Below are 27,509 nucleotides of genomic sequence, written 5' to 3'. Positions count from 1 at the left end.
CATGTGACGTCATTTATTATACTTATTTATATCGAAACTTACAGAAACAAAACGCAGTTTCTCTTTAAAATTGAACGGGGAATATTTGAGGTAACATTTCGTGTGAAGGCCAGACGTCCTAAAAAAAGTGGTGTGGACTTGGTTCAGCCCCGGGGGTTACAGGAAGTTGTAGCTGCCATGTTCAGCTGCTTTGTTGTAGATTCCTTGTAGGTTTCCTGCAGATTTTAGCCTAAGTGTTGCAATGGAACCGAGCTGGAGTACGTTTCTATTTCAGGTAAGTGGCACGGCGGAACAATAGTCTGAGAAACTGCATGAACGTTTTCCAAATGCCGTAATTGTTGTTAGCCAAATATTTCATATCACTTTCTGAAATGAATAAGAGTTAGCCAAGCAAAACAAAGGTGTTAGCGTTAGCCTAGCGTCGCTAGCTCCGCTGTGTGGGTTGCTGTAGCAAAACTGCTAAGCAGCTTTATCGAACCCGAGACCTCCGGCTGTGTCTGGGCTCCGGAGGTTCTCCGAGGCCGCCTCCGTGGTGGCGGTTAAATTACCCGAACTCAGTTTCGTGTCGCGGTGTGTGGGGTTTGTCTCAGGTCGCACTAAAACCACCGTGGAGCTAATCTCTGTAGCCACTGCTGTTGATGCGCGCGTTAGCAAGTTAACTAGAAGGTCGCGCTATTGCTATTGCATGTAGGTATGCTAAGCTAATTGGCTAACGTGTTAGCTAACCGGGGTACTTTTCTCGTCTGCACAGATAACGATCATTTGTCGGCAGTGATTTATTGAGAGCACCAAACTTGATTCTGCTAATCAAGGCACCCGAACGAGAGAAATGTAATAACGTTAACGTTATTTTAGCTAACGCTAGTTAAGTTAGCTAACGCTAGTTAAGTTAGCTAACGCTGTAAACTGAAGGCTGCCTAGCACGCGGACAGCGGCGATTAAACCACACGTTAAGAATCTAAACTTTACAGTTTAACCACAAACCAGAGGCCGCAGATACCAACAGTAAACTATCCTAAAATAAACCTCGTATCAACACTGACTCCACAGTTAAACTTCTTTACGCCAGACACCACGTAACTTAAGTAACGTAAGTTTTAATGTGGCCTTTTGTTTTGAAAAACATAACGTAGCGCGTGCAATTTGTTTTATGAACTTTTCTAACCCGTGAGAAGAGAAGACACTTTCCGTTATCTTGTCCCATTATTAACCTGTCTCGTGAAGGTGTGCAGGTAACACTGTGTGAAGTTTTCTTGGAGCTGAGATTCACTGAAGATAAAGGCCTGAACTGTTGTTAATCCACTAAACTCAGAGTTTGGTAGAAAATCTGAAATAATTCATAATACAGTCTGTAAATTAGCTTCAATGACCATTTGTATTGATGGATTTTTGCTCCTGATGTACAGTAGCTGCAGAGTGCAGTCAGTGCATTTACAATGGAGTATAATTTAGAAGCGTTTGGGAAATACAACAGTATCTCTTGCTCTATAATCAACCGTTTGTCTCCAGTCTGTTACACAGTATGATATTAAGCGTGTAGAGTATATAGCTCAACAGTAAGAGTAGTTTCTCCTGCTCTATGAAAGTTGTCAGGAATTAAATCATGTTAATCAAATAGAATCAAATGTGTTTATAGAGAACGTTTAAAAAATAAACAGCAAAGCTCAAGAAAAACACAATCAACACAGATGGATGGAACAGATCTGATTGACGTGGGCAGGTTATTTCAGGGGAAGCACAATCACCTCTGTGTTTAAGGTTAGTGCGAGGGACGGTGAGGAGGCCCATGTCCCACGATCTGAGGGGCCAATTAATGACAGTCATTATTTGGAGAGTGGATATACAGAGGAGTTACAATAAATCCTCATATTAAGGGTTTATGTTATTGTTGACATAAATACGAACACAGAAACAAGAGGTGGTTCTTGATATTAATGGGCTGCAGTGTCATGTTCGTCCCTAATAAATCGATCACTTTGATGCGTTTTATGGAAGTGAATATTAGATACTAGAGTCTCTGTGAACGTCGTCAGCACTGCCTCTGCAGGGGGTCACAGTTAGAGATGTGTAATCAGAGCTCTACCAGATTTTCTTTCCTGCAGTGAGAAACCCGAGTCTCTGAACTGATCCAGAAGTGTTGCAGGATTCACTGTATTAATTAAAAAGACTTTAGAGAATTTATTCAATGAGCTGTGTAAAACTTAGCCTCGTTTTCCTGGTGTCAGGTGAGCGTAAAGCTCTGTGATTGGATATTTCTCACTGCAGAGCTCTGAGGAGCCTGCAGGTGAGTCGTGAGGTTGTGGGATCAGACTGCTGTTCTCTGGGAGACGTCAGCAGTGAGGAGTGATTTTGAGGAAATCGTGAAACAGTGCGACAGAAGTTTAATGTGCTATGTTCAAACACCAAACTGTGATGCCTCCTGTGCTGCAGCCCCGTTTTTTCTTGTTGATCTTTTGTGATTTGACTTTGTCACTAATGTTGCAGCTTGTTGTTGGTTTGGTTGACTTTTTAATTTCATGCATTTATCACTTCGCTTGTCATTTCTGTTGCAATACACAAAGACTCGATGATAACTCTATTATCTTGGTTAACACTTGTTTCACGACATGCAACAAATTCCTATTGTGATTATTTTGGCAGATATTGCAATTTTCAGCAAAATACAAAAACAATGATGATGTGATTTTAAACTTGTTCCTTTACGTCTAGAGAATATGATTTGTAGGCCGGGGCGTCTCTGTAGCACCACAACACTTACAGTGCAAAACAATCTGGCACATTTTACATTTTATTAAAATAATTGCAGCTTCTGTGATTTGGATATTTGCACTTGGCCATATTAAGATTTAGATTATATTTTGATTAATTGTGCAGCTGTAACTTGGTGGTACTCATTTAACCAGGAGAGTTTCTTTGAGTTTTGGAAAGGCTTCTGTTGGTTTGGGCAATAAAACCTTAGTTAAATGTAAAGTAATGTAAAGTTCGATAGTCTCATGGTTGCATGAACATAAACAGCCAATCATGTCTCTCGTTAAGGGAGCTTGCTACGAGAAGCAGCCAATCATTTAACAGTTGGTTGTTCGGTTGTGGAGAGAGTGAATATGAAGAGGACAGGTCAGCTCAGAGTGGCAGTTTTCTGGTTTCTTCAAGCCTGACTGATATCAGAGCACAGCTGCAGGAAAAGTGTCCCAACCAAGAGCGGGAAAACAACAAACTTATTTTATCACCTTCACCACCTTCACCTCTTGGATTACACAACATCTGCTACATCTGAAGAAGCAGCCCACCGACTCCTTGATGGACAAACGCTCAGCAACAACACCGTATGACAAAATATCCAAACGCTACAGGGACACAACCCAGACAGCAGTGTACTACTTTTCTCCTGGGGCCAGTTACACAAAACCCCTGAAGTTAAGATTTCCTTAAAGTGTTCACTTAAGTATTTAAGGTTTTCTCCTTGTCTTAGTCGTAAGGAATCACTTAAAGTCAGTTAAACCTTCGAGACCAAACTGAGGGGAAACTAAAGGTTCCTCTGACGGTCTGAAGTGTAACTGTCACAACAACATGAGGATGACGCAGCAGCAGCGCTCTTCTTTAATGTTCCCAAAAGTCATCGCAGATATCACAAGTGCTAATGGCAGCGAATTAATGGTCTCCATGGAAACACTAGAATTTTAGCGCTGTAAAATCTCTGTTACTGCTGCAAAACGCCTTAACTACTTTTCTTAACTAAGGAAACATTTAAGAGATTCTGAGCAACACCCTTTGAGTAACTCCCTCAGCTAAGGAGAAATTAAACCCTAAGTGTCATAGTTAAGTAGAAACATAAAGGTGTTTTGTGCAATTAGCCCCTGGTCTTTATCAAAAACGATTATCAATATCGAGCGATGTGAAAACGTTTATCATAGTAAGTAAGTATCAAGTAAGAGTAGGACTGTTAAGACAGAATCAACCCTTTGGCCATTAAAGTATTTTAAAACTCTGAAATTGAAATGTTGTGATTTCACACTTCAGACTGTTGATACAGCCCGAGCTTCAGTTACCATGGTACTTGTCACACTTGTACCGCTGCTAAAGAGATTTAGCTGTTGGTGCTCAGTGTCAGTGACACTTGAGTTTCATGGTGGACACGACCAGAATACCTGGAGCTGGTATGAAGGAGACTAACAGGAGACGTATTACTTCAGGTCCACTGGGTTCACCTCATGTGATGAAGCATCTAATGAGGCAGCGTTCTAATGAACTTCACATTGTTTTGATGGAGGTTTGAAGTGGTTGGTGTTGCTGTTAAACTGCGGTACTGCCCCACAAATGTTTCTATTTATATCTAAACTCCTGCCATGTTGTAATTAACAAGATATTTTTGTAGAGCTGTGATGATTTCCTTCTTGTTCCCTGATTATAAGAAACATCTGTGGCCGTGTAATTAAGAGCTGAGCAGGATTTCTCAAGGAAGCACAAAAAAAACAAAGATAACTGTTGTCATGTGATGTTTGTGTAGAGACAACTGAAAGGCTATATATATATATATATATAGTATATAAGTTTACATATATATAAGTTTATATATATATATATAACGGCATCACTCTGTGGACATAACAGTCTGTGGTGGTGAATCCTCACTCTACAACAGTATAAGGGACACTGAGGAAAAAAGAAACCTGAAATTTCAACAATAAAGTCATAACTTTATAGTAATAATAAAGTGATATTACAAGTATTAAAAATGTAAAATCTTTGACAGAAAAAAACATAATTTTTAGGAGTATTAACATCAACCAATCAAAAGGGTGAAAGGACAGTTAGTGGCAGCTGCTGTTTGTCTAAAACTAGAATAGACTCAGTTTATGATGATGATGATGAGTCAAAAGATGAAGGAGCTCCTTATTAGTAAACCTCATTTTAAAGCTTCTGATGTTTCCTTCTAAAACAACACAGAACCTTCTTCAACTTTATGATGGTTTTCTTATTGAAATTTAATAAATATTATTGAAATATGACTTTATTCTCAAAATTATGACTTTATTCTAATAATATTATGACTTTTTTCTTGTAAAACTACAACTTTATTCTCTAAATTACAACTTTATTCATGTAATATGACTTTTATTTAGTAATATGATTTTATTCTCAAAATTTGAGATTTTTGTTTTCCTCAACGTGGTCCTAACTCTCGAGCGTATCACCCCGCCTTGCAGTGAGATAGAAAACAAACGAGGAGAGTAGTTTCATTTGTTCTGTTTCTCGTTAATTTCCACGCTCCTAACTCTTTGAGTGGTATTATCTTGGAGGGGACCTCAGCCTTCACAGCACATTTGTATCAAAATCATCAGAGCAGCGTGATAGAGCAGCGGGCCGTTCTCCCTTGTCTTGGCTCAGAAAGAGCCTCAGACCTTCATACACGTATGCTAGCAGAAATGCTAATTGCAGTAATGATTCTTGTCTGAGCGCTGCTACAGTGTGGCGGATATAAAAGCGAGTCGACAACCTGTGACGGCCCCCAGCTCTCTGCGCCGCGCTAAAACACAAACTGTGGTCGCCCGCACTAAGAAGGGACGTGGTCGGCAGCTGAACGTACCCCCCCCACCCCCAAGCCGCCGCCCCCCCACCCCCAAGCCCCCTCTTCCGTGGGCCATAAGTGCATCAGCGCTTGGATTTGTGTCATCCATAAAAGAACACAGTGGGGGAAAAAAGCAGCACTTGGGATCCTGGCCCCCTCAGACCACACCCCCCCCCCGGCTGACTGGGTTGGGATGCTTGGCTGAACCTGAAAAGCCATGGGTCAGGTCTTTAACCCTGCCCAATGGTGATTACAGAAGAGAACAAGGCCGTCTCAATCGCCAGGCTCCGGGCCGACTAGTTGTAAAGTTGCTGGTTACAATGTGAATCTCAGCTTTTCTCTCCGGCCAAAATATTCATACAAGCCCCCACCTTCTGTTCGTCCCGTCCCACTGGGGATCTGCCATGACCAATCGGACAATGCCTGCCAGCAGCTGCAGACTTAAGATGTCCTCCCTACACAGTGTGTTTTTTTTAAACTGCTGTTGGGGTTGCATTTTCTGTGCCTGTCATTGCTTCATTTATTAGAGAGGAACATTTTTCAGTTCTTTTATTCTTGACATAATTTTTGTTGTTTTGGGTTTTCAGATGCAGGATTTTATAATTTTATGTGTCCCCACAGAACACCTGCTCCTCCACCCTCCCTCCAACTGTTTGGGTTTATTGAACGTACACTGAATGTGAACTGCTTCCTATGTGTTGAGACCCATGTTACTGTCACATAAAGATTATGTTAAAGTTTTAAATTGTTATGATGTACAGAATTACTGGTTTATTACGAATATGTAGAATCCAATTAAATGCAATACATAATTTGACCCCAACAAATCCTACCATAGTGAAACTTGTGGTGTTCAGCTTTATTTTCTGAACACAAAGATGTATTAGGTTCCCTTCACCTTTAATACAGTCCAGCTCAACATTAGCTCTTCTGAAGGGTTACTACATTCCTCATGTGGGGTTATCTCGGGGGCATATTATTCAACATTTGGATTGAATAGCATATCGCAGTATGGACCTTGTATTTGACATACTGTATTTTTTGTCCAGTCAGATATTTACATTTCCCTCATTGCTGAAGCTGCACAGCCTAAAGTCGCCCTCATTCACAGCGGTTTAAATCCGTATAACAGGTTCATAGCTCAGCATCATGAAAATAAAGTTTATTTTGTAAATAGTGTTTTGTACATTTGTAGAGACGGGAGGAAACCAAGATATCTAAATGTGCTTTTTGGATTATTTGAATGTCCTGCATGTGATAATTGTGGTTATTAGACGTGGGGTTGTGTGAAGTCATCGATTTTTGGAAGTGAGAAAAAAAACTAATAAAAGTGGGGTATTAAAATGAAAGCAGTCCAGATATAATACCAAATCTAGAAATAAATAGAAGTAATGCCTCACAGCACTTTTTATTTTAATGATAACAATGGTAACAATGATAACTGTTTTATTTGACAGGTAGAGATCACGTGTTGATTCACCGTCTGTCCTTTTAAGTCCTCCTGTTGCTAACCAACTATTCACTTTGATAGCAAACAAATAAACGATGCGGTCCAGCAGCAACAACATAAAACTTCCTATGATGCTCACAGTGATTGGCCTTAAAACGCCAAGAAATTTAAAAGAGGAAAGTTTTAAATCATTTAAACATTTGTATTTTTATTTTTCACCAAAATTGCAGCCTACTGGCAAATGATTTGACGGTCCACATGCAAAATACCTTTGTGGCTCACCAGTGGGTCCCAGCCCACAGGTTGGGATCCGGTGATATAAGTTATATATATCCTGAGATCCAGGATTCAACACTCTGTCAGTCCTTGGCTTCATATGTGGTTTCAGGATGTGTGTTCACATGGTGTTCCTGTCGCTCTCTCATTGCAGCAGGCCAATGAGGCGCTGCATCACCAGCACCAGGTCGCCGGGAACAGCCTCTTGCCTTTGCTCAATTCTGGGACGGAGCCACCTGATCAGAAACCGGTGCTGCCCATTCCCTTGGACCAGAAACCCCCCGTCAGCGCCGCAGAACTTCTTAAAGACAATGTGGCCAGTGGGGTAGGGGGAGGCGGCGGGCCTCCTGTCGCCGTGGTCAAAAAGGAGCCTAAATCAAAGACGCCCTTCATCTGCGGCTACTGCAACAAGGCGTTCCGAGACAGCTACCACCTGCGGCGGCATGAGTCCTGCCACACCGGCATCAAGATGGTCTCGCGGCCTAAGAAGACACAAACAGCCCCCACCATGGTGCCGCTCATATCCACTGTACCACGTGAGAATAGTGCAAACCCCTCGTACATCACGACTGTAGCTGGTATCCTGACTACAGCCACCACGTCAACATCCACGGGCACGAGTATCATGACTCCAATGCAGCACCAACAGCAGCAGAGTCTCCCCAAGAAGCCCCCCAAGCCGGTGAAGAAGAACCACGGCTGCGACATGTGTGGTAAAGCCTTCAGAGATGTGTATCACCTCAACCGCCACAAGCTGTCGCACTCTGACGAGAAGCCGTTTGAGTGTCCCATCTGCCAGCAGAGGTTCAAGAGGAAGGACCGCATGACATACCACGTCCGCTCCCACGACGGCGGAGTTCACAAGCCTTACATCTGTTCTGTCTGTGGAAAGGGCTTCTCCAGGTACGTGGACATTAATCCTGAACTTTATGAAAGGTGCATGAAAACAGTCATCGTTGATTTTGATAAATCATGAAAAATATCTTAAGACATCCGAGCATAAAAAATAAGGATGTCCCAATCAAGTTTCTTGTCTCTTAAATAAACAAAGTTGAAGTTTTATTGGAGCCTGATATGATAGTTTAACTGGAGAATGTGATTCCTTGAGAGAAGATGATTTATTCTGTTGTGCATTGATTTTACAGAGGGGAGCATCTTCCCTCACAAAAGATCTTTGGCTGGAGACAGACACCAGCTTCCAGAAAGCACTTTAAATTTATGTGTCCAGCACATTATCATACACAGAGGCCATCCAATGTGCTTAACAGAAATAAAAGAAACATTAAAAATGGATAATTCAATTAAGAAATTAAAAATTAAACCAGTTTAATTTTGACAAATTTATATTAAGGTGCAACAGCTAACACTATCTGCCGTTTGACATTTATCATTTTAACCAGTAAAGGTGCTAAAAGAAAAAGGTTGTTTTGTCTGGATATCAAGACTAAGAGACACTTGCACCTGTATGCACCAATCATTTTTCACATTCACACAATGAAACTTACTCTCAGGTGAGTGATACACTCACAGCGCTGTCATAAAGGAACAGTGGCGGACTGAGGTGGATAAAACACTGTAGAGTTTTATTAACTTTAACGATCAGACCTGGTATTGATCTTTGGGATGGAGCTCAGGACATCTGTTAAACTGGAGCTGACCTGAGTAAAGTTTTATTTTATCTGTTTTTTGCTCTGATAAGTATCTTGTTTGTCTTAGTTGTATTTTAATTTAACTTAACTTAGCTACAGAGAGTTTGGTGTAGCTAATGTAATATTTGGGATGCATAATGTACGTGGGTGTGTTCGTTCATTTATAATAAAGTTTGTACCTTTTTGTGATTATTGTGGTTGGAAATTTACACAATTAGCTGTAAAACTGCACTAAAATGTATGACTTTGATTTTTATTGTTGAATGTTAATCGGTAATTATGTGGAAACGAGTCCCTGCCCCTCCCAGACCGGCTCTGATCAGTATCACGTCTGAGATGTGTGTCGCTGTAAAACGCTCTGCAGTAATCAGTCATGTGGATGGAGCGATCCTGCTTGCAGAGCTGAAGATGAAGGATTAACATTTTCTTCCTGGTCTTCATCTCTCCCTCACAGACCTGATCACCTAAGCTGTCACGTCAAGCATGTCCATTCCTCAGAGAGGCCATTCAAGTGCCAAGTAACGGTAAGAGCCATGACTCCTCTCAGTGTTGCCTTCATGTTCCTTCTGTGTGCGGACTCTATACTTGAACAGCTGGCCAGTGAGTTACTGCTGGTAACTGCACGTTACTTCTTGAATGAGTTCCCTCTGCTTTAAAACAACAAGGTAAATGTGCTGTAGTGGCTCCAGTCAGTCCAGGGTCACAGACATGTTGTTTCTTCATGTGAAACTATAGAATCAGCTCTTTCTACCAAGCACCTGTTTGTCTGAGTCTCCGCCTTCAGTCCGTAAACTGGACAGCCTCACCGTTTATCGATTGATTCTCATCCGCCATCTTTGCTACTGACGTCTAGAGTCGCATGACTGACATTCCTATTGGCTCCACTGGGAGCTGTCGCAGCCAATCAGAGCGCCTGACTCAGAGGCTTGGCTGTCAGTTGTTATAAACCCAGACTAATGGGAGCAGTGCTGTTTTACTGTGAGCTCAGAGTGAGGAGACGTTTGTTTGAGTTTATTGTAGACACAGACAGAAGACGAGACCAGTCACATATTTAGAGACATTTTTCATGAATACTGCTCCAAAGGAAAGAATAACTCATGATCAGATGAAGATGGAAACTTCAGATCACCTCTAGAACAATCCAAACACGTGAGTTTTCTTTTGTTTTATGGTTTACAGCTTTTATCTATAAAATAAGGAAAGATTCAAGGTCTGTTTCTGTTACACTGTACAGAAGTCTTTACGGAGTGACAGATAATTAGCTGAGGTTGAGCTGATTCAGAATATGTGCAAAAAAAGCAACTTTACAAGGCAAAACACAAAGGAATGAAAAAACTGAAAAGTCTTAATGTGGGTCTAAGGATTGAACGGATTAAACCAGAGCTTGAACATAGAGAGGACGAGCATTTCACACCTATCTCCATGTTATTGTGTCACCGCTCTGTTCCCATGTCTTCGTATCACAAAGCATTGATAAATATTTTTTTCCTTCCAACGTGTTGATGTAAGAATCCCAGTCACAGGTTTCTGTTCCTCAGGTGTTGACTGTTTCTCCCTCTCTCAGGCCTGCACCTCTGCCTTCGCTACCAAAGACCGTCTGCGCTCCCACATGATCAGGCACGAAGGCAAAGTGACCTGCAACATCTGTGGCAAGATGCTGAGCGCCGCCTACATCACAAGTCACCTCAAGACGCACGGCCAGGCCAGCTTCAGCAACCCATGTAACAACAAAGGTAGGTGGCTCCTCACATCACAGCCACGTTTTCACTTCAACAACCAGCAGCTCCACAAAGAGCAGCACTTGGCGACAGGAAGAAACCTCCAACAGAACCATGCTGAGGGTGGGGGGGTGGGGGGTCTGCTTGACTGGCTGGGTTTGAGAGGAGGGTGGGGGGGTGGGGGAGGAGAGAGACCATGAACAGCTGTATATACTGTTGATAACTAATCGTAAACAGTACAAATAAGTTATACCCATAGGCAATGGTGTTATCACACGTACTGTTGATTGTCAGTTGCTATAGTAGAAATTTTAATACTGATACCTATAGGTAATGGGGTTATCAATAATGTTAATTAATCCCTGGGTCTGTTTGGAGGGTTGAAAACCTGAAGGAATCCAGGAGAAACTGACTGCAGTGGTGCGGAAGACAACAACTCCCATGATGCCACACTACTTACCTACAGTGATATTTAAATGAATGATGAAATAATATCATATATAAGGTATTATATAAACTCTATATATATATATTATCTTAGTGCCCAGTCCCCTGCAGCTCCCCTGTGTGAGACAGGTGAGAGGGAGAGAGGTAAGGAGGGGCTGACTGAAGCAATGAGCTGTCTGCAGCTCTATAATGAAGTTAGATTTTACCCATTTGAAATAATAACAAAAATAAATAGAAGATCAATATGTGGAGGTCATTGTTGATGTTGTGGCAGCCACCACAAATAAATCAGTGTATGGGAAACACTCACCTGGTCTTCTCAGACCTTTTTAATCACGAGTCGAAATACAAGTTGAATTGGAGGATCGTGTATCATATGTAGGGATGTAACGATGCATCGCGAGACAGTTAAAAATCGATGCAAATCAGCTGAGAATCTCGATGCCCTTTTTAAACAGCAGAGGGCCTAATCTACTTTTGATTTCACGTGTTGGACGTCATACGTCACTGTCAGGTATTGGTTCAGACGGAATGAGAGACATGACGGTGCCAACTTGCCACCGCCCTCTGCTGTTTAAAAAGGGCATCTCGATTCATTTTTCATCTCAGCTGATTTGCATCGATTTTTAACTGTCTCGCGATGCATCGTTACATCCCTAATCATATGTCATTATTATATCATTAACACCACTGCTTTATTTTTCCTCTGAATGAGGTTGAACAAACACGATGATCAAAGATGAGTGAGAATAAAAAGACATGAATGTCATCAGTCACTTTAACTACAACAACAGTTTGTTCATTAACTGAAGCTCCAGGAAACTAGCTAATGATCATTTCCATCAGATTTTAAACTTGAGCTTCTGTCCTCAGAACAAACCTTTTACTCTTTGTAGGACGTTGCTCATTTAAATGTGTCAGTTTTGATGTGTTGTCTGTGTGATGATAGTTTCTACTCCTTTAAAAGTACGAAGTCTCACTCTGAGTTGAATTTATACTGCAGACTAAGAATGGAAAGTTTCTACCTGACTTGAGAGAGACGAGTATTTTTTCCTGTAACTGTGGAGCAGCTCCTGTGTTCGCTCTTGCTCGTGGTCTCAGTGCTGCACATTAGAGCCTGCAGCTCATCTGACACACAGATCCAGTCAACAGTTACCTTTACAACATTTCACTGAACAGAGTTTGAAATCTAGTGTTTTTGACCTTTAGCTCACACAGCCATGACACTCACAATTATTAACCTTAAACTTGTTTCCTAGTAAAACTTGCTCCTCTGTGATTGGCTGTCCATGATCACTTATAAAACAGTTTTCTTTTGGTTTTGTTGGCCTAGAATAATGATCTGAAACAAGCTCCCCGCGATGGAGGATTTATATTCTTCATATTATCAAATGTTTTAATGGATCTTTCAGCTTCCACAGCAGAGAACACCATCTTTACATGATGACTCACAGTCCTCACAAAACTTTAAAAACATTTTTAAAAAAAAACCTGTGTGTGTGTTTGCACACCAAACATTTGTAAATTTACTATAAATTAAATTAATTTAATATCATAATAGATGGAGGCTTTATGAGCCTGAAGTTTCCTGACAGGAAATGTATAAACCAGCATTTCTACACTAAGAACTTCAAGGCAGAACATTTCAGACTCTGTTGCTTTGATTGTGACCATTAATTTTCTAATCCATCTTTTGTGAATTCAAGAACTTTATTGAAGTGCAGCAATAAATCACTTCAGTGGCCCTCGCAAGGATACATGTATTATATGTCATAATTGATGTGAATGTAAATTCATTTTGATGTGGTGTCACGTCACTTTAAAAGTGACTAAACAAATCTCTCGTCTCCAAATGAGACGCAGCTTAAAGCTGAAACAAAGAGTCATTGAAGATTGTGTCTTGATAGCTGCTTAATGAAAACATCCTTTTACTAAACTGAAACATTTTAAATGTCCCAAATGCTTTTAATCATAAAGTGATTATTATATTTGTTTGATATTCTGCCTTTGGTTTCAAACAGTGAAACATGATAAATGTTTAATATTTAACACCCCCACCCCACTACTGTTGAAGATGCCTCCCAGATGACAGCACTGCTGCCCTGTGCTCTTGTAACCCCATATGTGTCTGTATTTCTGAATAGGCATAAGTGACTGGCAGTGGAACCACTCAGGGCCACGAAAAGGTAATCCAGTAGCTCGTAGCAGAAACCCCTTAACACTCAATCATAACCTGCAAAAGTGGCCAGTTTTTCTTGACGTTGTACCAGAAACCTTTTTTTTTCTTTTCTCCGAGGACTGGTGTAGTTAAAGGTCTCTCTGTTTTGCTAATGTAAGGTTAAATTTCATGAAGCAGGATCAGTAGATGATTGAAATTAACCACAGACTGGACCATAACACTGAGGCTGGATCCACACCACCTGACCTGAAACCAAAGGCCAGACTGCATCATCCGACTGACTGTGAGCTGATTGATGAATCACACACTTACTAATCAAAGGAAAATATCATATTTGGTAAAGACTGGGATTTCCCAGCAGTGAGCCAACAGGGCCTGTGTGTAGGGCTGCTCGATTATGCCAAAAGTAATAACCACAGTTATTGAACTCGATTACTCATTGACTTTGGAAAAACCACGCATTTATTGAACTTAGTATTTTTAATAGTGGACTTTCTTCAAATTGAAATACAGTTTGACGAAAAAACTAATAAAAAATATTTTTTTATTAAATGTTTAAGAAAGCCTAGTGTGCACGCAACGCAACACATCAACACTGGCAGCAGCTTGTTGATAGTAAAGCTAATATTTAACCACCAATAACAGAAAAAACAGGATAAAAACAGATTTCTAAACTAAAAATGTTATGTCCACGTAGTTTTTCCAGTTGTACATGATATTTCAGAGCGCAGACACTGGACACACCTGTCACCTGTCCAGCACGGTGCTTTTAAACCACAAACATGGCGGTGGCTACACTGCACACAGGTATGAAAGAATGAGCTGCAGCTTCAGAATAAGTTTTAAAAACACAATCACAGATCAGGTGTCTCTCAAAGGCTGTGACACTTTTACAGGAGCAACAACCTGGAGAATGAGACATGACAGATCTGTTTTAACTGTTAGCATGGCGGCTAGCAGCTCACTCTGCGTGTGCTATGTAAGTGTGTTCTCCGTCCGCACAGAAAGATAAACTCGACTGGCAGTGGAAAAGGGCTCGGTGGGCTTTTATTAGCGGCTTTACCCACGTTTTAAAAACCCGCTTATACCTGCTAACTGTGTTGAAAAAGTGCATGTTAGATTAGAGTCTCTGAATGGGCAAACTGCTAAAGATGAATACAATAATCGTTTCATCTGGATTATCTTGTTTTCATAATCGTCAGAAACCAAAATCATAATGGAAAATGAAACTGGATGAATCGGCCAGCCTTATGTTCTGGCCCTGAACTGATCTGAGACGGTCCTGCAGTGTGGTGTGAATCCAGCCTGAGACATACACAGAGCTGAAGATGTCCTTGATAATGTGTCACTGTTTGAACTGAATGAAAACAGACAGTTAGCTGGTTAGTCTATTGATCCTGCTTTTTGAATTTACCCCTCAGGTGAGTTGACGGTAGGAGAGATTTTAAATAACTCCTTCCAAGTCCTAATTGACAACTCTCACAAAGGTAGGTTTCTTCAACAATATTCCCACAGTTGACATCATGTATTAATAACGTGTTGACATTTCCAGTGACCCAGATAAACAGCCCAGGACCTGAGAGGGCTGTGGGCTGTCCTTGTGTTGGAGGGGTGGTATATTTTCACCAGGTGATCCAGCCCTGAATTCACTTCCCTGTCTTTTTTTTTTTTTTTTTTTTTTTAAACAGATGCCAACAGCGTGCACAACTCGGCCACCACGACGCCCGTCACCAACTCGGCAGCCGCCATCACCTCAGCCGTGAACCGCGGCGGTATCACCAGCAACCCCGTCACGATCGCCGCTCAGATGAACATCGCCACCAGCACGGTCAACATCACGTCGCCCGTCAACCTGCAGCACCCCGTCACCATCACTGGCCCCGTCAACCTGGCCTCCGTCAACATCCCCACGACGGCGCACATGAATATCGCCCACCCGGTCGCCATCACCACTCCCATGCCCATGAATATCACCGGGCCCCTCAACATCGCCATGAGGCCCATGGATAGCATGCCTTTTCTATCCCAAGTCCTGCCTTCCTCCCCCCCCTGGTAGAGCTGCTTCAGCCCACGTGACACTGATGATGTCGTAACTGCCCAATAACAGACGAGCCGGTCAGAGCTGTGGAGTCCGAGTTACATTTAAACTAACGTTAGGACTCATTAAAGCTGCCATTGGATGATCTAAAGGGGGGGTCTCTTCTCCAGATGTGATTGGCGTCCACTCTCAGCAGCTGGCTTTGAAGTATAAACTCTGAGCTCATCAAATCTATTATCTGTTGAATTACCTGACTGGTGTCACATGACCTCATGGGATCCAGTAATTCTGTGTAAATAACAAACATTTTATACCAAAGATTTTCTAAGTGTTTCCCACTGAATTCTATATTTTGAAAGAAACTGAAAACCTTTAAAGAACGTTTAGACCATGAAGGACAAAAAAATTCTTATGAAATTAGCACCCATCAGTGGAGCTGTGTGTGGGGGGGTCGGGGTGGGGGTGGGGGGCATGGAGACCCTGTCTGACTGAATAATTAAACGGTAGAAGATAACATGTTCAAATGTTGCTTCTTTCCCAAAACCCATGATTATTATTTCACTAATAACGCAGCTTTAAATCAACAAATTCTTCCACTTTGACTTGGCTTGAATTATTGGGCAGTGACTTCACTTTCAGCTGCTGCGTGTTCACCTGTATTTCTTTTGTATTTATCCCTTTTCTTTCCCCCTTTCTACAAACCTGGGCAGTTTGTTGTACTACGACAGGTAGCTGACGGTTAGCCGGCTCCTTGCAGCAGCGAACGCATCACCTGCTGTGGAGAGTCGAACCCTCTTAGAGCCCTTCTTTCTTTCTCTTCTGTTTAGCCACTGAAGGACATTGTCGGTCCCGTACAGGTGACCCGCTCAAACACCTGACTGTACCTGAGGCTCGTTCAACAGCTCCTGCAGTGGACGTCTTGTTGTTCTTGATGCTTCCTCTTGAGGCAAATTTTGTTTCATGTTCTTTTTTTCCCTCTTGTTATTTTAGTGGACTTATCAGTATTTAATAGTTCATGTATTTTAAAGTTCAAGTACAAAAAAAAACAACGCTTCCATTCTGGGGGAGGGTGAGTGATACTGTGGACCCCCCCCCATGTCTGTATTTTGAAATTGCTGGAAACCAGTCACTCCTCACTGCTGGATGTTCTACACAAGTTTATCTGTGACATTTGTTTGGAAGTTTTTTAATGTATTTATATCAGGACATGACAGTTGAAGGTACAGCTGAGAGGAGAGCATGTCCCCCAGGTTTTTGCCCTTTAAATGGCAGTATTATCAAAAGTCAGATGAATAAAAATTTTGATTACTGAGGACATTTCTTACCTGTAGAGGTCAAAGAGCTGCGTAGCGTAGCTGCTACGAGAGCAGTCCCAAAGTTACCTGTTGTATGTTGAGCTGGGTAGATGTTTACTTTAGTAGGTGTAGGATCCCATCACTGTCAGTCAAACTCAGGAAGGTTACTGAGAATAGTCTTTTAAAACCATGTTCAACATTTTACACACTGACCATTTCTTTGTAAATATGAGACACTATTTTATTGCCTTTTACCTGTGGGAGAGTGAAGCTCTCTGCTTAGCACAGGCAGCAATGCAAGAACTATATCACCACTGATGTGGCCGTCCATCCGGAGAGGACAGAGACATGAGCAGAGACTGAGGAGAGGACAAGTCTGATTATCAACAGTCCCAGAGAACAGTCTGCTGACAGGTGTCATCTGATCAGCTGCAGCTTCATAGAGGTCAATGGACCTGATCGCTGCTGTCCAGAAACTATTAAAATCACAGGAAGGAGCCGTCGACTCAGAGATGAACCCAGTGTCAAACTATGGCTTCCTTTTCATTTTAAAACAAAACTCTACGTTTCCTCCTGCCGTCCACACCCCTCCAGAGTTCTCAAGACCCGGTTTTATTTTGAAAGCTGTGGGGTTGTGTTTTATTTTGAAAACTCTGGGGTTGTGTTGTAGTCTGGACAGAAACTGAGACCTTTGTAAACGATGAGGTCACACCCATGGTCTCTCCTGATTGGCTCTCATCAGCCTGGACTACCAGTGGTGAGTACAACATGAATGACAGTGTCACTGACCTTGTTGTCTTTGCTAGCAGCCGTTGTTCACTATCATTCTTCAGTAGTCTGGATGGAGAGTTTCTGATACGCAGCTGAACTGCTCATCTGGACAGAGATCACTTTCGTTTTAAAATGAAAACGTAGTAAAGTGGACGAAGCCTAACGCAGCAGTGAAAACCAGAACTGCTCATTTCATCTCCCGCTCTTCTCGATGAAGGTATTTAGACATCTGTCTCAGGTGGAAAGTATCACTTCTGTTGTGCAAAGAAGAATATCCTGCAACTTAGCATCACAAAGTATTGATCATCCTCACGTCGAATGTTTCGGTCTCTAGCCCTTCGTCCAAGGTCAGATGATCATGATGATGTAGAGAACAGTGCTGATGAGGTTGTGATGCTCCTGTTGGTGATTTCATCAGTTGGTGAACAGAGTTGTGTCAGTGTCGCAGCTGCACAGATCAGACCTGTCAGCAGCAGGAAGGAGCTTCAGGGAAACGATCATCCAGCCTTGTCCTGCTGTAATCTGCAGTTTCTCTGTCCGTCTCTCTTGCATCGCTCATTGTTTAGTTGTAACTGTTATTTTATTGTCTTTTGTTTTGTTTTTTTAAATCCTGGCAGTTTATCTTTACTGGAAGACTAAGGCTGTGATCACAAAGGAGGTGTTGTTTTCCCGCTCAGAGCTCAGGTGTGCCTGAAAGAGCAAAGATGTCAGTGTGTGGAAGAAACATGATTCATGTTGCCAAGCAACACGGGAGTTGACAACGTGCAACCACGTACACACAGTGACAAGATTATATGTAACCTTGCCACTACATCTTACAGCCCCACACCTCTGTCCATGTGGGCAACAGTTTTATTTTCATACAAGCTTCAGACTGGAAATCTGTCCGGCCTCTGCAGCGTCACCAGTCCTGTCCCATCAGGACTGAAACACAGCTGTGGACCAGCGAGTCCTGGTTCAGAGGCCTGAGAGGTCGAATGAATCCTGGTACCAGTTAAACCCCATCATGGTCTCAGGCCCCGTTCAGACCTGGTATTAACATCCGTCTCATGTGATCTGATCACAGGTGGTCAGCTCTAAGTTCAGGTGTGAGTGCACCTGAGACACATTGAGGACGTGTTTGAGATCTGATCCCTCAGACTGTATTCAGAGGTGGTCTGGACCACATTGAAGGACGGCCTGCTTCATTGACGTCCTCTGACACATTCTGATTCGTCCCAACAGTTTCATCATCAACCCAAAATATTTTACTGGTTCAAATGGATAAATTTTGTCCTGAAGGTGGACGGACGTCTCAAAGTCAGGACTCTGGGACAACTGTTCACAGTTTCAGACTCACCTGAAGAGGTGTCACCTGGCTGTTTGCACTTAAAGCAACAGAAGTGTGTGAAGTTCTTTCACACATGGCCAATCACTGAGCGTGTGTGATTATGACATCACAACAGGGTTTCCAGCTGCTGTGAACAGTGATAAACCTGAAATACACTGAGGCTTCTGTGAAGACCAAGGTGACAGTGTAACATCTTCTCTTCAACTGCAGCACAAAGTGAATCATGTTCATGAGCTCTGTGTGAGGCTGAAGTTTCACTCACACCGGGTCCAGGACTCACCGGGTCCAGGACTCACCGGGTCCAGGACTCACCGGGTCCAGGACTTCCACTTGAACAGATTAGAGAATTGTGCTTGTCACAGAGAGCGACTGAACAACGGAGCGAACACGTTAACAATCGTCTCTTTTGTGATCTCAGCCCCAGTTCCTGCACCAGGCTCGCATACTGTCCCACAGTCCTGTGTGTGTGTGTGTGTGTGTGTGTGTGAGAGAGAGAGAGAGTGAGAGAAGCCTGTTTGTAGTTGGGCCTTTTTTCAGTGCAGGAACTCTGAAGCACTTGCAGCAAACTGTAGGGTGTGCACACTACAGAGGAGTGGTACTTAACCAGGGCATTTCAGTCTGATGGGATGAGACAATGAGCGCTGTTTGTTACAGTTCACCTGGCCACGTCTACGTGTCGGCAGCCCAGATGTTCGGCCCGTCGTACGCATGCCAACTGTCCACCAAGGGAAACGCTCTCATGTGGAATGGCATTATGATCTTGGAAATTGATTAATTTCCCATATTTTGTTTTCTATTTTTTTCCGATGTTGCATGTGGATGACTGAGCTTGTCCAGAGTAGGTTTGAGTTCAACAACCATTATTAGAAGGCTAGTGACTTTTATGAAAACAAAACACTAAAAAAAATTAGGATGAAAGGAAGTGTGTGGTGTCATTTGTCCTTCTCCAGTGGCCGTAAACAAGTGTGCCTGAAATACTTTGCAAGACTTTTCCACACGTTGATGCTTCCTCCTCCAGATGTGCTGTGTGATGGAATCGTTTTGTGAAGGAAGCCTTCATCAGTTCAGACTTGCCCCACAGTCTGACAACCAAACTGTTGTGATTAGCTTTTTCTTTCTATTTTTTTTTAACCTAATGATTGTGAAGTTATCATCTTGTACTTCAGGAACAACCTTGAACCATAAATTGATCTTTATTTAAGTCGAGGTGTAAATGTATCGGTGACATTTAAGTTTTTAATTTGACTCCAACCTAATGTGAAAAACTACAGAAGAAGATTGGGGCCACATGTGATTTTTCTTTTCTTTTCAAGAATTCTGACTTAAAACTCAGAATTCTTATTTTAAATTGAGTTAAAAGTCATAAATCTAAAAAAGAAAAAAATTAATCTCACATGGCCCTAATCTTGTTCCGTAGAAATCCTCTTCCGTAAAAAACAAACCGTTTATTTGGCCAAATAATGAAAGATTTTTTTTCTTCTCTGTGAAGTTATTATGATGAATTTGGCAGATGTGAAGGCAAATGAATGTATATCTTTGTACAAACCATTAGTTCAGAGGACATGTTAGTTATGACAGACACATGCAAGAAAAAAATAACCTTTTATAAAATCTTTTTGTATTAGAACATTAACAATGGTAATTTTTGTATATACGAAGGCTAGGCTTTCTGATTAGCAGAAAGGTAAAACATTCCTACATTTTTTTTAAATGTATGTCCATTGAGAATAATTATGTAAACATAATGCGCAATGTTTTATGTGCCTTTTATTTGGGTTTGTCTAAATAAAAGAAAACAATAAAACATGATTGTGGACTGTCCATGCTGAGTGCCACAGAGGAAAGTCAATACTGTCCATCTCACCTGAATCCCCGGACTGACCCCCACCCCACCCCCCCCCCTGCACTCGCCTACATCAGGAGAGGAGTCTCCTCTGGTTTCAGTTGATTGCTTAGCTTTAGTTGAGGTCTGTTGGAGGCTGCGATGGTTGCTGAAGTCCCGGTGTGTGTGGGTGTCTCTGGTCTCCAGGCTCCTCGGCGACAGGTGGCCCCGCTCATGATGAAAGTGCCTCTGTGACTTTGCTTATCGGAGTGGACTGTGGGGGATTTTGTGCCAAATCATGGTCTGTATGTGACGACAAAAACATTTCGGTGTTTTTTCATTCTTTAACTATTAAACTTGGAAAACCTTCCGGCCTGTGTGAACTGTGTCTTTGTTGAACATTAATCTGAATGAGCAAAGAATCAGCTCACTGAAATATTACACCGAGATTTTATACGTTATTACCAAATGTAAGTTAAAACTCCAAGTTTGACTTTCCTGCTTTATTTGAATTGTTGATCCGTATGAAGGTGTATATAAACATAATTGTAAATAGATTTATACACACACACAAACAAATATATACATATAAATATACTGTGTGTGTGTATATATATATATATATTTGTAAACACATGCATGCATAACTTGAAAATGTGTGATTTATGAATACAGAGAGAATGTATGTGTTTATATATGTATGTCTGTATGTATGTATATATGTAATAGGGCATAAAAAAAGTCATACTACAGTAAGGCATAAAAGGCATTAAACGTCTAGTAAGTCTTGAAAATGTCAACAACCGTTGTACTACACTGAGGCATAAAACTGTCAAAGTATACTAAGGCATAGAACGTCACAGTATAGTAATGCATAAATGTCTTACTCTAGTAAAACATAAAAGGAATAAATCGTCATCATATTAAAGCAAAAAAAGGTCAGTATATTAAGTTGTAAGTATAGTAATAGTATACTAAGACATTATAAGTTATAGTCTAGTGAGGCATAAAAACCTCATAGTATACTAAGGCATAAAATATCAAATAACGTCACAGTATAATAAGCCATAAATACGTCAAAAAACGTCACAGTATAATAACGCATAAAACGTCAAAAAGCGTCACAGTATGGCATGAAATAAAAAAAATACATCATAGTATATTGAGGCATTAAAGACCATAAAAACGTCATAGTATGGCCAGGCATCAAACAAGATAATACAGAAAGGTATAAAAATACCAAAAGAAATCTAAGTATTGTAGGGCTGAAAAAGGCTAACAAACGTCATAGTATTTTAAGCAATAAAACCTCATAAAAACGTCATAGTATGGCCAGGTATCAAACAACATAGTATATGAGGCATAAAAATGGTAAAAAACATCATATACAAAGGCATAAACATGCCGAAAAACGTCAGAAAATGGCATAAAATGTCAAAAATACATCATGGTATATTAAGTCATTACAGGTCATAAAAATGTCATAGTATGGTCAGGCATCAAACAAGATAGTATAGAAAGGCATAAAAATGCCAAAAAACATCATAGTATAGAAAGTCATAAACATGCCAAAAAACGTCATAGTATAGTATGGCATAAAATGTCAAAAATACATCATGGTATATTAAGTCATTAACGGCTATAAAAACGTCATAGTATGGCCAGGGATCACACAAGATAGTATAGAAAGGCATAAAAATGCCAAAAAACATCATAGTATAGAAAGTCATAAACATGCCAAAAAACGTCATAGTATAGTATGGCATAAAATGTCAAAAATACATCATGGTATATTAAGTCATTAACGGCTATAAAAACGTCATAGTATGGCCAGGGATCACACAAGATAGTATAGAAAGGCATAAAAATGCCAAAAAACATCATAGTATAGAAAGTCATAAACATGCCAAAAAACGTCATAGTATAGTATGGCATAAAATGTCAAAAATACATCATGGTATATTAAGTCATTAAAGTGCATAAAAACGTCATATTATGGCCAGGTATCAAACAAGATAGGATATGAGGCATAAAAATGCCAAAAAACATCATATTATACAAAGGCATAAAAATGCCAAAAAACGTCATAGTATAGTATGGCATAAAATGTCAAAAATACATCATGGTATATTAAGGCATAAAACCTCATAAAAACGTCTCAGTATGGTCAGGCATCAAGCAAGATAGTATATGAGGCATAAAAATGCCAAAAAACATCATATTATACAAAGGCATAAAAATGCCAAAAAACGTCATATTATAGAAAGTCATAAACATGCCAAAAAACGTCAGAAAATGGCATAAAATGTCAAAAATACATCATGGTATATTAAGTCATTACAGGTCATAAAAATGTCATAGTATGGTCAGGCATCAAACAAGATAGTACAGAAAGGCATAAAAATGCCAAAAAACATCATAGTATAGAAAGTCATAAACATGCCAAAAAACGTCATATTATACAAAGGCATAAAAATGCCAAAAAACGTCATAGTATAGTATGGCATAAAATGTCAAAAATACATCATGGTATATTAAGGCATAAAACCTCATAAAAACGTCTCAGTATGGTCAGGCATCAAACAAGATAGTATAGAAAGGCATAAAAATACCAAAAGAAATCTAAGTATTGTAGGGCTGAAAAAGGCTAACAAACGTCATAGTATAGTATGGCATAAAATGTCAAAAATACATCATAGTATATTAAGGCATAAAAGGTCATAAAAACGTCTCAGTATGGTCAGGCATCAAGCAAGATAGTATATGAGGCATAAACATGCCAAAAAACGTCAGAAAATGGCATAAAATGTCAAAAATACATCATGGTATATTAAGTCATTACAGGTCATAAAAATGTCATAGTATGGTCAGGCATCAAACAAGATAGGATATGAGGCATAAAAATGCCAAAAAACATCATATTGTACAAAGGCATAAAAATGCCAAAAAACATCATAGTATAGAAAGTCATAAACATGCCAAAAAACGTCATAGTATAGTATGGCATAAAATGTCAAAAATACATCATGGTATATTAAGTCATTAACGGCTATAAAAACGTCATAGTATGGCCAGGTATCAAACAAGATAGGATATGAGGCATAAAAATGCCAAAAAACATCATATTGTACAAAGGCATAAAAATGCCAAAAAACATCATAGTATAGAAAGTCATAAACATGCCAAAAAACGTCATAGTATAGTATGGCATAAAATGTCAAAAATACATCATGGTATATTAAGTCATTAACGGCTATAAAAAAGTCATAGTATGGCCAGGGATCAAACAAGATAGTATAGAAAGGCATAAAAATGCCAAAAAACGTCATAGTATAGAAAGTCATAAACATGCCAAAAAACGTCATAGTATAGTATGGCATAAAATGTCAAAAATACATCATGGTATATTAAGTCATTAACGGCTATAAAAACGTCATAGTATGGCCAGGTATCAAACAAGATAGTATAGAAAGGCATAAAAATGCCAAAAAACATCATAGTATAGAAAGTCATAAACATGCCAAAAAACGTCATAGTATAGTATGGCATAAAATGTCAAAAATACATCATGGTATATTAAGTCATTAAAGTGCATAAAAACGTCATAGTATGGCCAGGTATCAAACAAGATAGTATAGGAGGCATAAAAATGCCGAAAAACATCATAGTATAGAAAGTCATAAACATGCCAAAAAACGTCATAGTATAGTATGGCATAAAATGTCAAAAATACATCATGGTATATTAAGTCATTAACGGCTATAAAAACGTCATAGTATGGCCAGGGATCAAACAAGATAGTATAGAAAGGCATAAAAATGCCAAAAAACATCATATTATACAAAGGCATAAAAATGCCAAAAAACGTCATAGTATAGTATGGCATAAAATGTCAAAAATACATCATGGTATATTAAGTCATTAAAGTGCATAAAAACGTCATAGTATGGCCAGGTATCAAACAACATAGTATAGAAAGGCATAAAAATGCCAAAAAACATCATAGTATAGAAAGTCATAAACATGCCAAAAAACGTCATAGTATAGTATGGCATAAAATGTCAAAAATACATCATGGTATATTAAGTCATTAAAGTGCATAAAAACGTCATAGTATGGCCAGGTATAAAACAACATAGTATATGAAGCATAAAAATGCCAAAAAACATCATAGTATAGAAAGTCATAAAAATGCCAAAAAACGTCATAGTATAGTATGGCATAAAATGTCAAAAATACATCATGGTATATTAAGTCATTAACGGCTATAAAAACGTCATAGTATGGCCAGGTATCAAACAAGATAGTATAGAAAGGCATAAAAATGCCAAAAAACATCATAGTATAGAAAGTCATAAACATGCCAAAAAACGTCATAGTATAGTATGGCATAAAATGTCAAAAATACATCATGGTATATTAAGTCATTAAAGTGCATAAAAACGTCATAGTATGGCCAGGTATCAAACAAGATAGTATAGAAAGGCATAAAAATGCCAAAAAACATCATAGTATAGAAAGTCATAAACATGCCAAAAAACGTCATAGTATAGTATGGCATAAAATGTCAAAAACATCATGGTATATTAAGTCATTAAAGTGCATAAAAACGTCATAGTATGGCCAGGGATCAAACAAGATAGTATAGAAAGGCATAAAAATGCCAAAAAACATCATAGTATAGAAAGTCATAAACATGCCAAAAAACGTCATAGTATAGTATGGCATAAAATGTCAAAAATACATCATGGTATATTAAGTCATTAACGGCTATAAAAACGTCATAGTATGGCCAGGTATCAAACAAGATAGTATAGAAAGGCATAAAAATGCCAAAAAACATCATAGTATAGAAAGTCATAAACATGCCAAAAAACGTCATAGTATAGTATGGCATAAAATGTCAAAAATACATCATGGTATATTAAGTCATTAACGGCTATAAAAACGTCATAGTATGGCCAGGTATCAAACAAGATAGTATAGAAAGGCATAAAAATGCCAAAAAACATCATAGTATAGAAAGTCATAAACATGCCAAAAAACGTCATAGTATAGTATGGCATAAAATGTCAAAAATACATCATGGTATATTAAGTCATTAAAGTGCATAAAAACGTCATAGTATGGCCAGGTATCAAACAAGATAGTATAGAAAGGCATAAAAATGCCAAAAAACATCATAGTATAGAAAGTCATAAACATGCCAAAAAACGTCATAGTATAGTATGGCATAAAATGTCAAAAATACATCATGGTATATTAAGTCATTAACGGCTATAAAAACGTCATAGTATGGCCAGGTATCAAACAAGATAGGATATGAGGCATAAAAATGCCAAAAAAAATCATAGTATAGAAAGTCATAAACATGCCAAAAAAACGTCATAGTATAGTATGGCATAAAATGTCAAAAATACATCATGGTGGGGCGTCGTGTTGCGTAGTGGTTTAAGCAGGCGCCCCATGTGTAGAGGCTACAGTCCAGGGATCACACAAGATAGGATATGAGGCATAAAAATGCCAAAAAACATCATATTATACAAAGGCATAAAAATGCCAAAAAACGTCATAGTATAGTATGGCATAAAATGTCAAAAATACATCATGGTATATTAAGTCATTAACGGCTATAAAAACGTCATAGTATGGCCAGGTATCAAACAAGATAGGATATGAGGCATAAAAATGCCAAAAAACATCATAGTATAGAAAGGCATAAAAATGCCAAAAAACGTCATAGTATAGTATGGCATAAAATGTCAAAAATACATCATGGTGGGGCGTCGTGTTGCGTAGTGGTTTAAGCAGGCGCCCCATGTGTAGAGGCTACAGTCCAGGGATCACACAAGATAGGATATGAGGCATAAAAATTCCAAAAAACATCATATTATACAAAGGCATAAAAATGCCAAAAAACGTCAGAAAATGGCATAAAATGTCAAAAATACATCATCGTATATTAAGTCATTAACGGCTATAAAAACGTCATAGTATGGCCAGGTATCAAACAAGATAGTATAGAAAGGCATAAAAATGTCAAAAATACCTCATGGTATGTTAAGTCATTAACGGCTATAAAAACGTCATAGTATGGCCAGGTATCAAACAAGATAGGATAGAAAGGCATAAAAATGCCAAAAAACATCATGGTATAGAAAGTCATAAACATGCCAGAAAACGTCATAGTATAGTATGGCATAAAATGTCAAAAATACATCATGGTATGTTAAGTCATTAACGGCTATAAAAACGTCATAGTATGGCCAGGTATCAAACAAGATAGTATAGAAAGTCATAAAAACATCAAAAAACTTATTAGTACAATAAGGCAGAAAACATCATAGTATAGTAAGGCAGAAAAACAGTTTAAATAATGTATTATTGTTGAAATGTTTGTAGGAATCAGAAGTGTGTGAAGTGTGAGAAGTCTTTTAAGAAAGACAGTTCTCCTTTAAAAACAAAACCAACTCTCTTTTCATTTATAGTAGACATAATTTAATATGCATCATCAGTTCCTAGCAATTCATCATCATCATCATAATTACTGTTTCATCATCATCATTTCAGCAGCAGTGTTTCACAGTTATTGTCCAACCCAAAGCAAAAGAAGAGGTAATGAAAGATAATTCAAACAGATCAGTCAAAAAAACTCATGCACATTCTTCAGCAGCGTGGAAACAGAGCGGCAGGTCTGGACCTCAGCCTGCTCCTGCTCATCCACCTGGTTGTTACTAAGATAGACTGGATAAAAACAGTAGTAGCATTATTCACAAGTACTGAGTAAGCTTCTTTTGCTGTCATGTTCTCTGATAGTGATATGAAGTATGAAATGCATAGAGAAAGTGGTGATTCTCATCATTACTAAGATTAAAACTTTACTAAGATTAAACCTGTAAACTGCATAAGTACACTGTCACCCGGGCTTCAGAGATAATTGTGCTTTAATTTACCTTCAGGGTTCGTGT

The 27,509-nt window shown here is 39.5% G+C and overlaps 1 protein-coding gene across 3 annotated transcripts; it reads left to right on the top strand.

Moving 5' to 3' along the window:
- Positions 1-180: 180 nt before the first annotated feature.
- LOC130167839 (vascular endothelial zinc finger 1-like) lies at positions 181-20,911 on the top strand. 3 transcript variants are annotated; one of them, XM_056374338.1, is made up of 7 exons: positions 181-274; positions 7,447-8,195; positions 9,396-9,465; positions 10,506-10,674; positions 13,251-13,292; positions 14,707-14,772; positions 14,974-20,911. In XM_056374338.1, the coding sequence occupies exons 1-7, from the start codon at positions 242-244 to the stop codon at positions 15,339-15,341; spliced, it is 1,497 nt and encodes a 498-aa protein (XP_056230313.1). In that variant the 5' UTR covers positions 181-241; the 3' UTR covers positions 15,342-20,911. The 3 variants fall into 3 exon arrangements, with proteins under 3 accessions (XP_056230313.1, XP_056230315.1, XP_056230316.1); XM_056374340.1 differs by lacking the exon at positions 14,707-14,772; XM_056374341.1 differs by lacking the exons at positions 13,251-13,292; positions 14,707-14,772.
- The last annotated feature ends 6,598 nt before the right edge of the window (positions 20,912-27,509 follow it).

Source organism: Seriola aureovittata, chromosome 4 (genome assembly GCF_021018895.1).
Source record: "Seriola aureovittata isolate HTS-2021-v1 ecotype China chromosome 4, ASM2101889v1, whole genome shotgun sequence".
Lineage (NCBI taxonomy): Eukaryota > Metazoa > Chordata > Actinopteri > Carangiformes > Carangidae > Seriola > Seriola aureovittata.
This window is presented reverse-complemented; position numbering and strand designations above follow the sequence as displayed.

What these genes read in the sequence shown, in the direction of transcription:
- LOC130167839 (XM_056374338.1), top strand. Translation starts at nt 242, where the DNA reads ATGGAACCGAGCTGGAGTACGTTTCTATTTCAG. An exon ending in CATTCAAGTGCCAAGTAACG is followed by an intron (nt 9,466 to 10,505) that starts GTAAGAGCCATG and finishes TCCCTCTCTCAG; the next exon opens with GCCTGCACCTCTGCCTTCGC. An exon ending in CAACCCATGTAACAACAAAG is followed by an intron (nt 10,675 to 13,250) that starts GTAGGTGGCTCC and finishes ATTTCTGAATAG; the next exon opens with GCATAAGTGACTGGCAGTGG.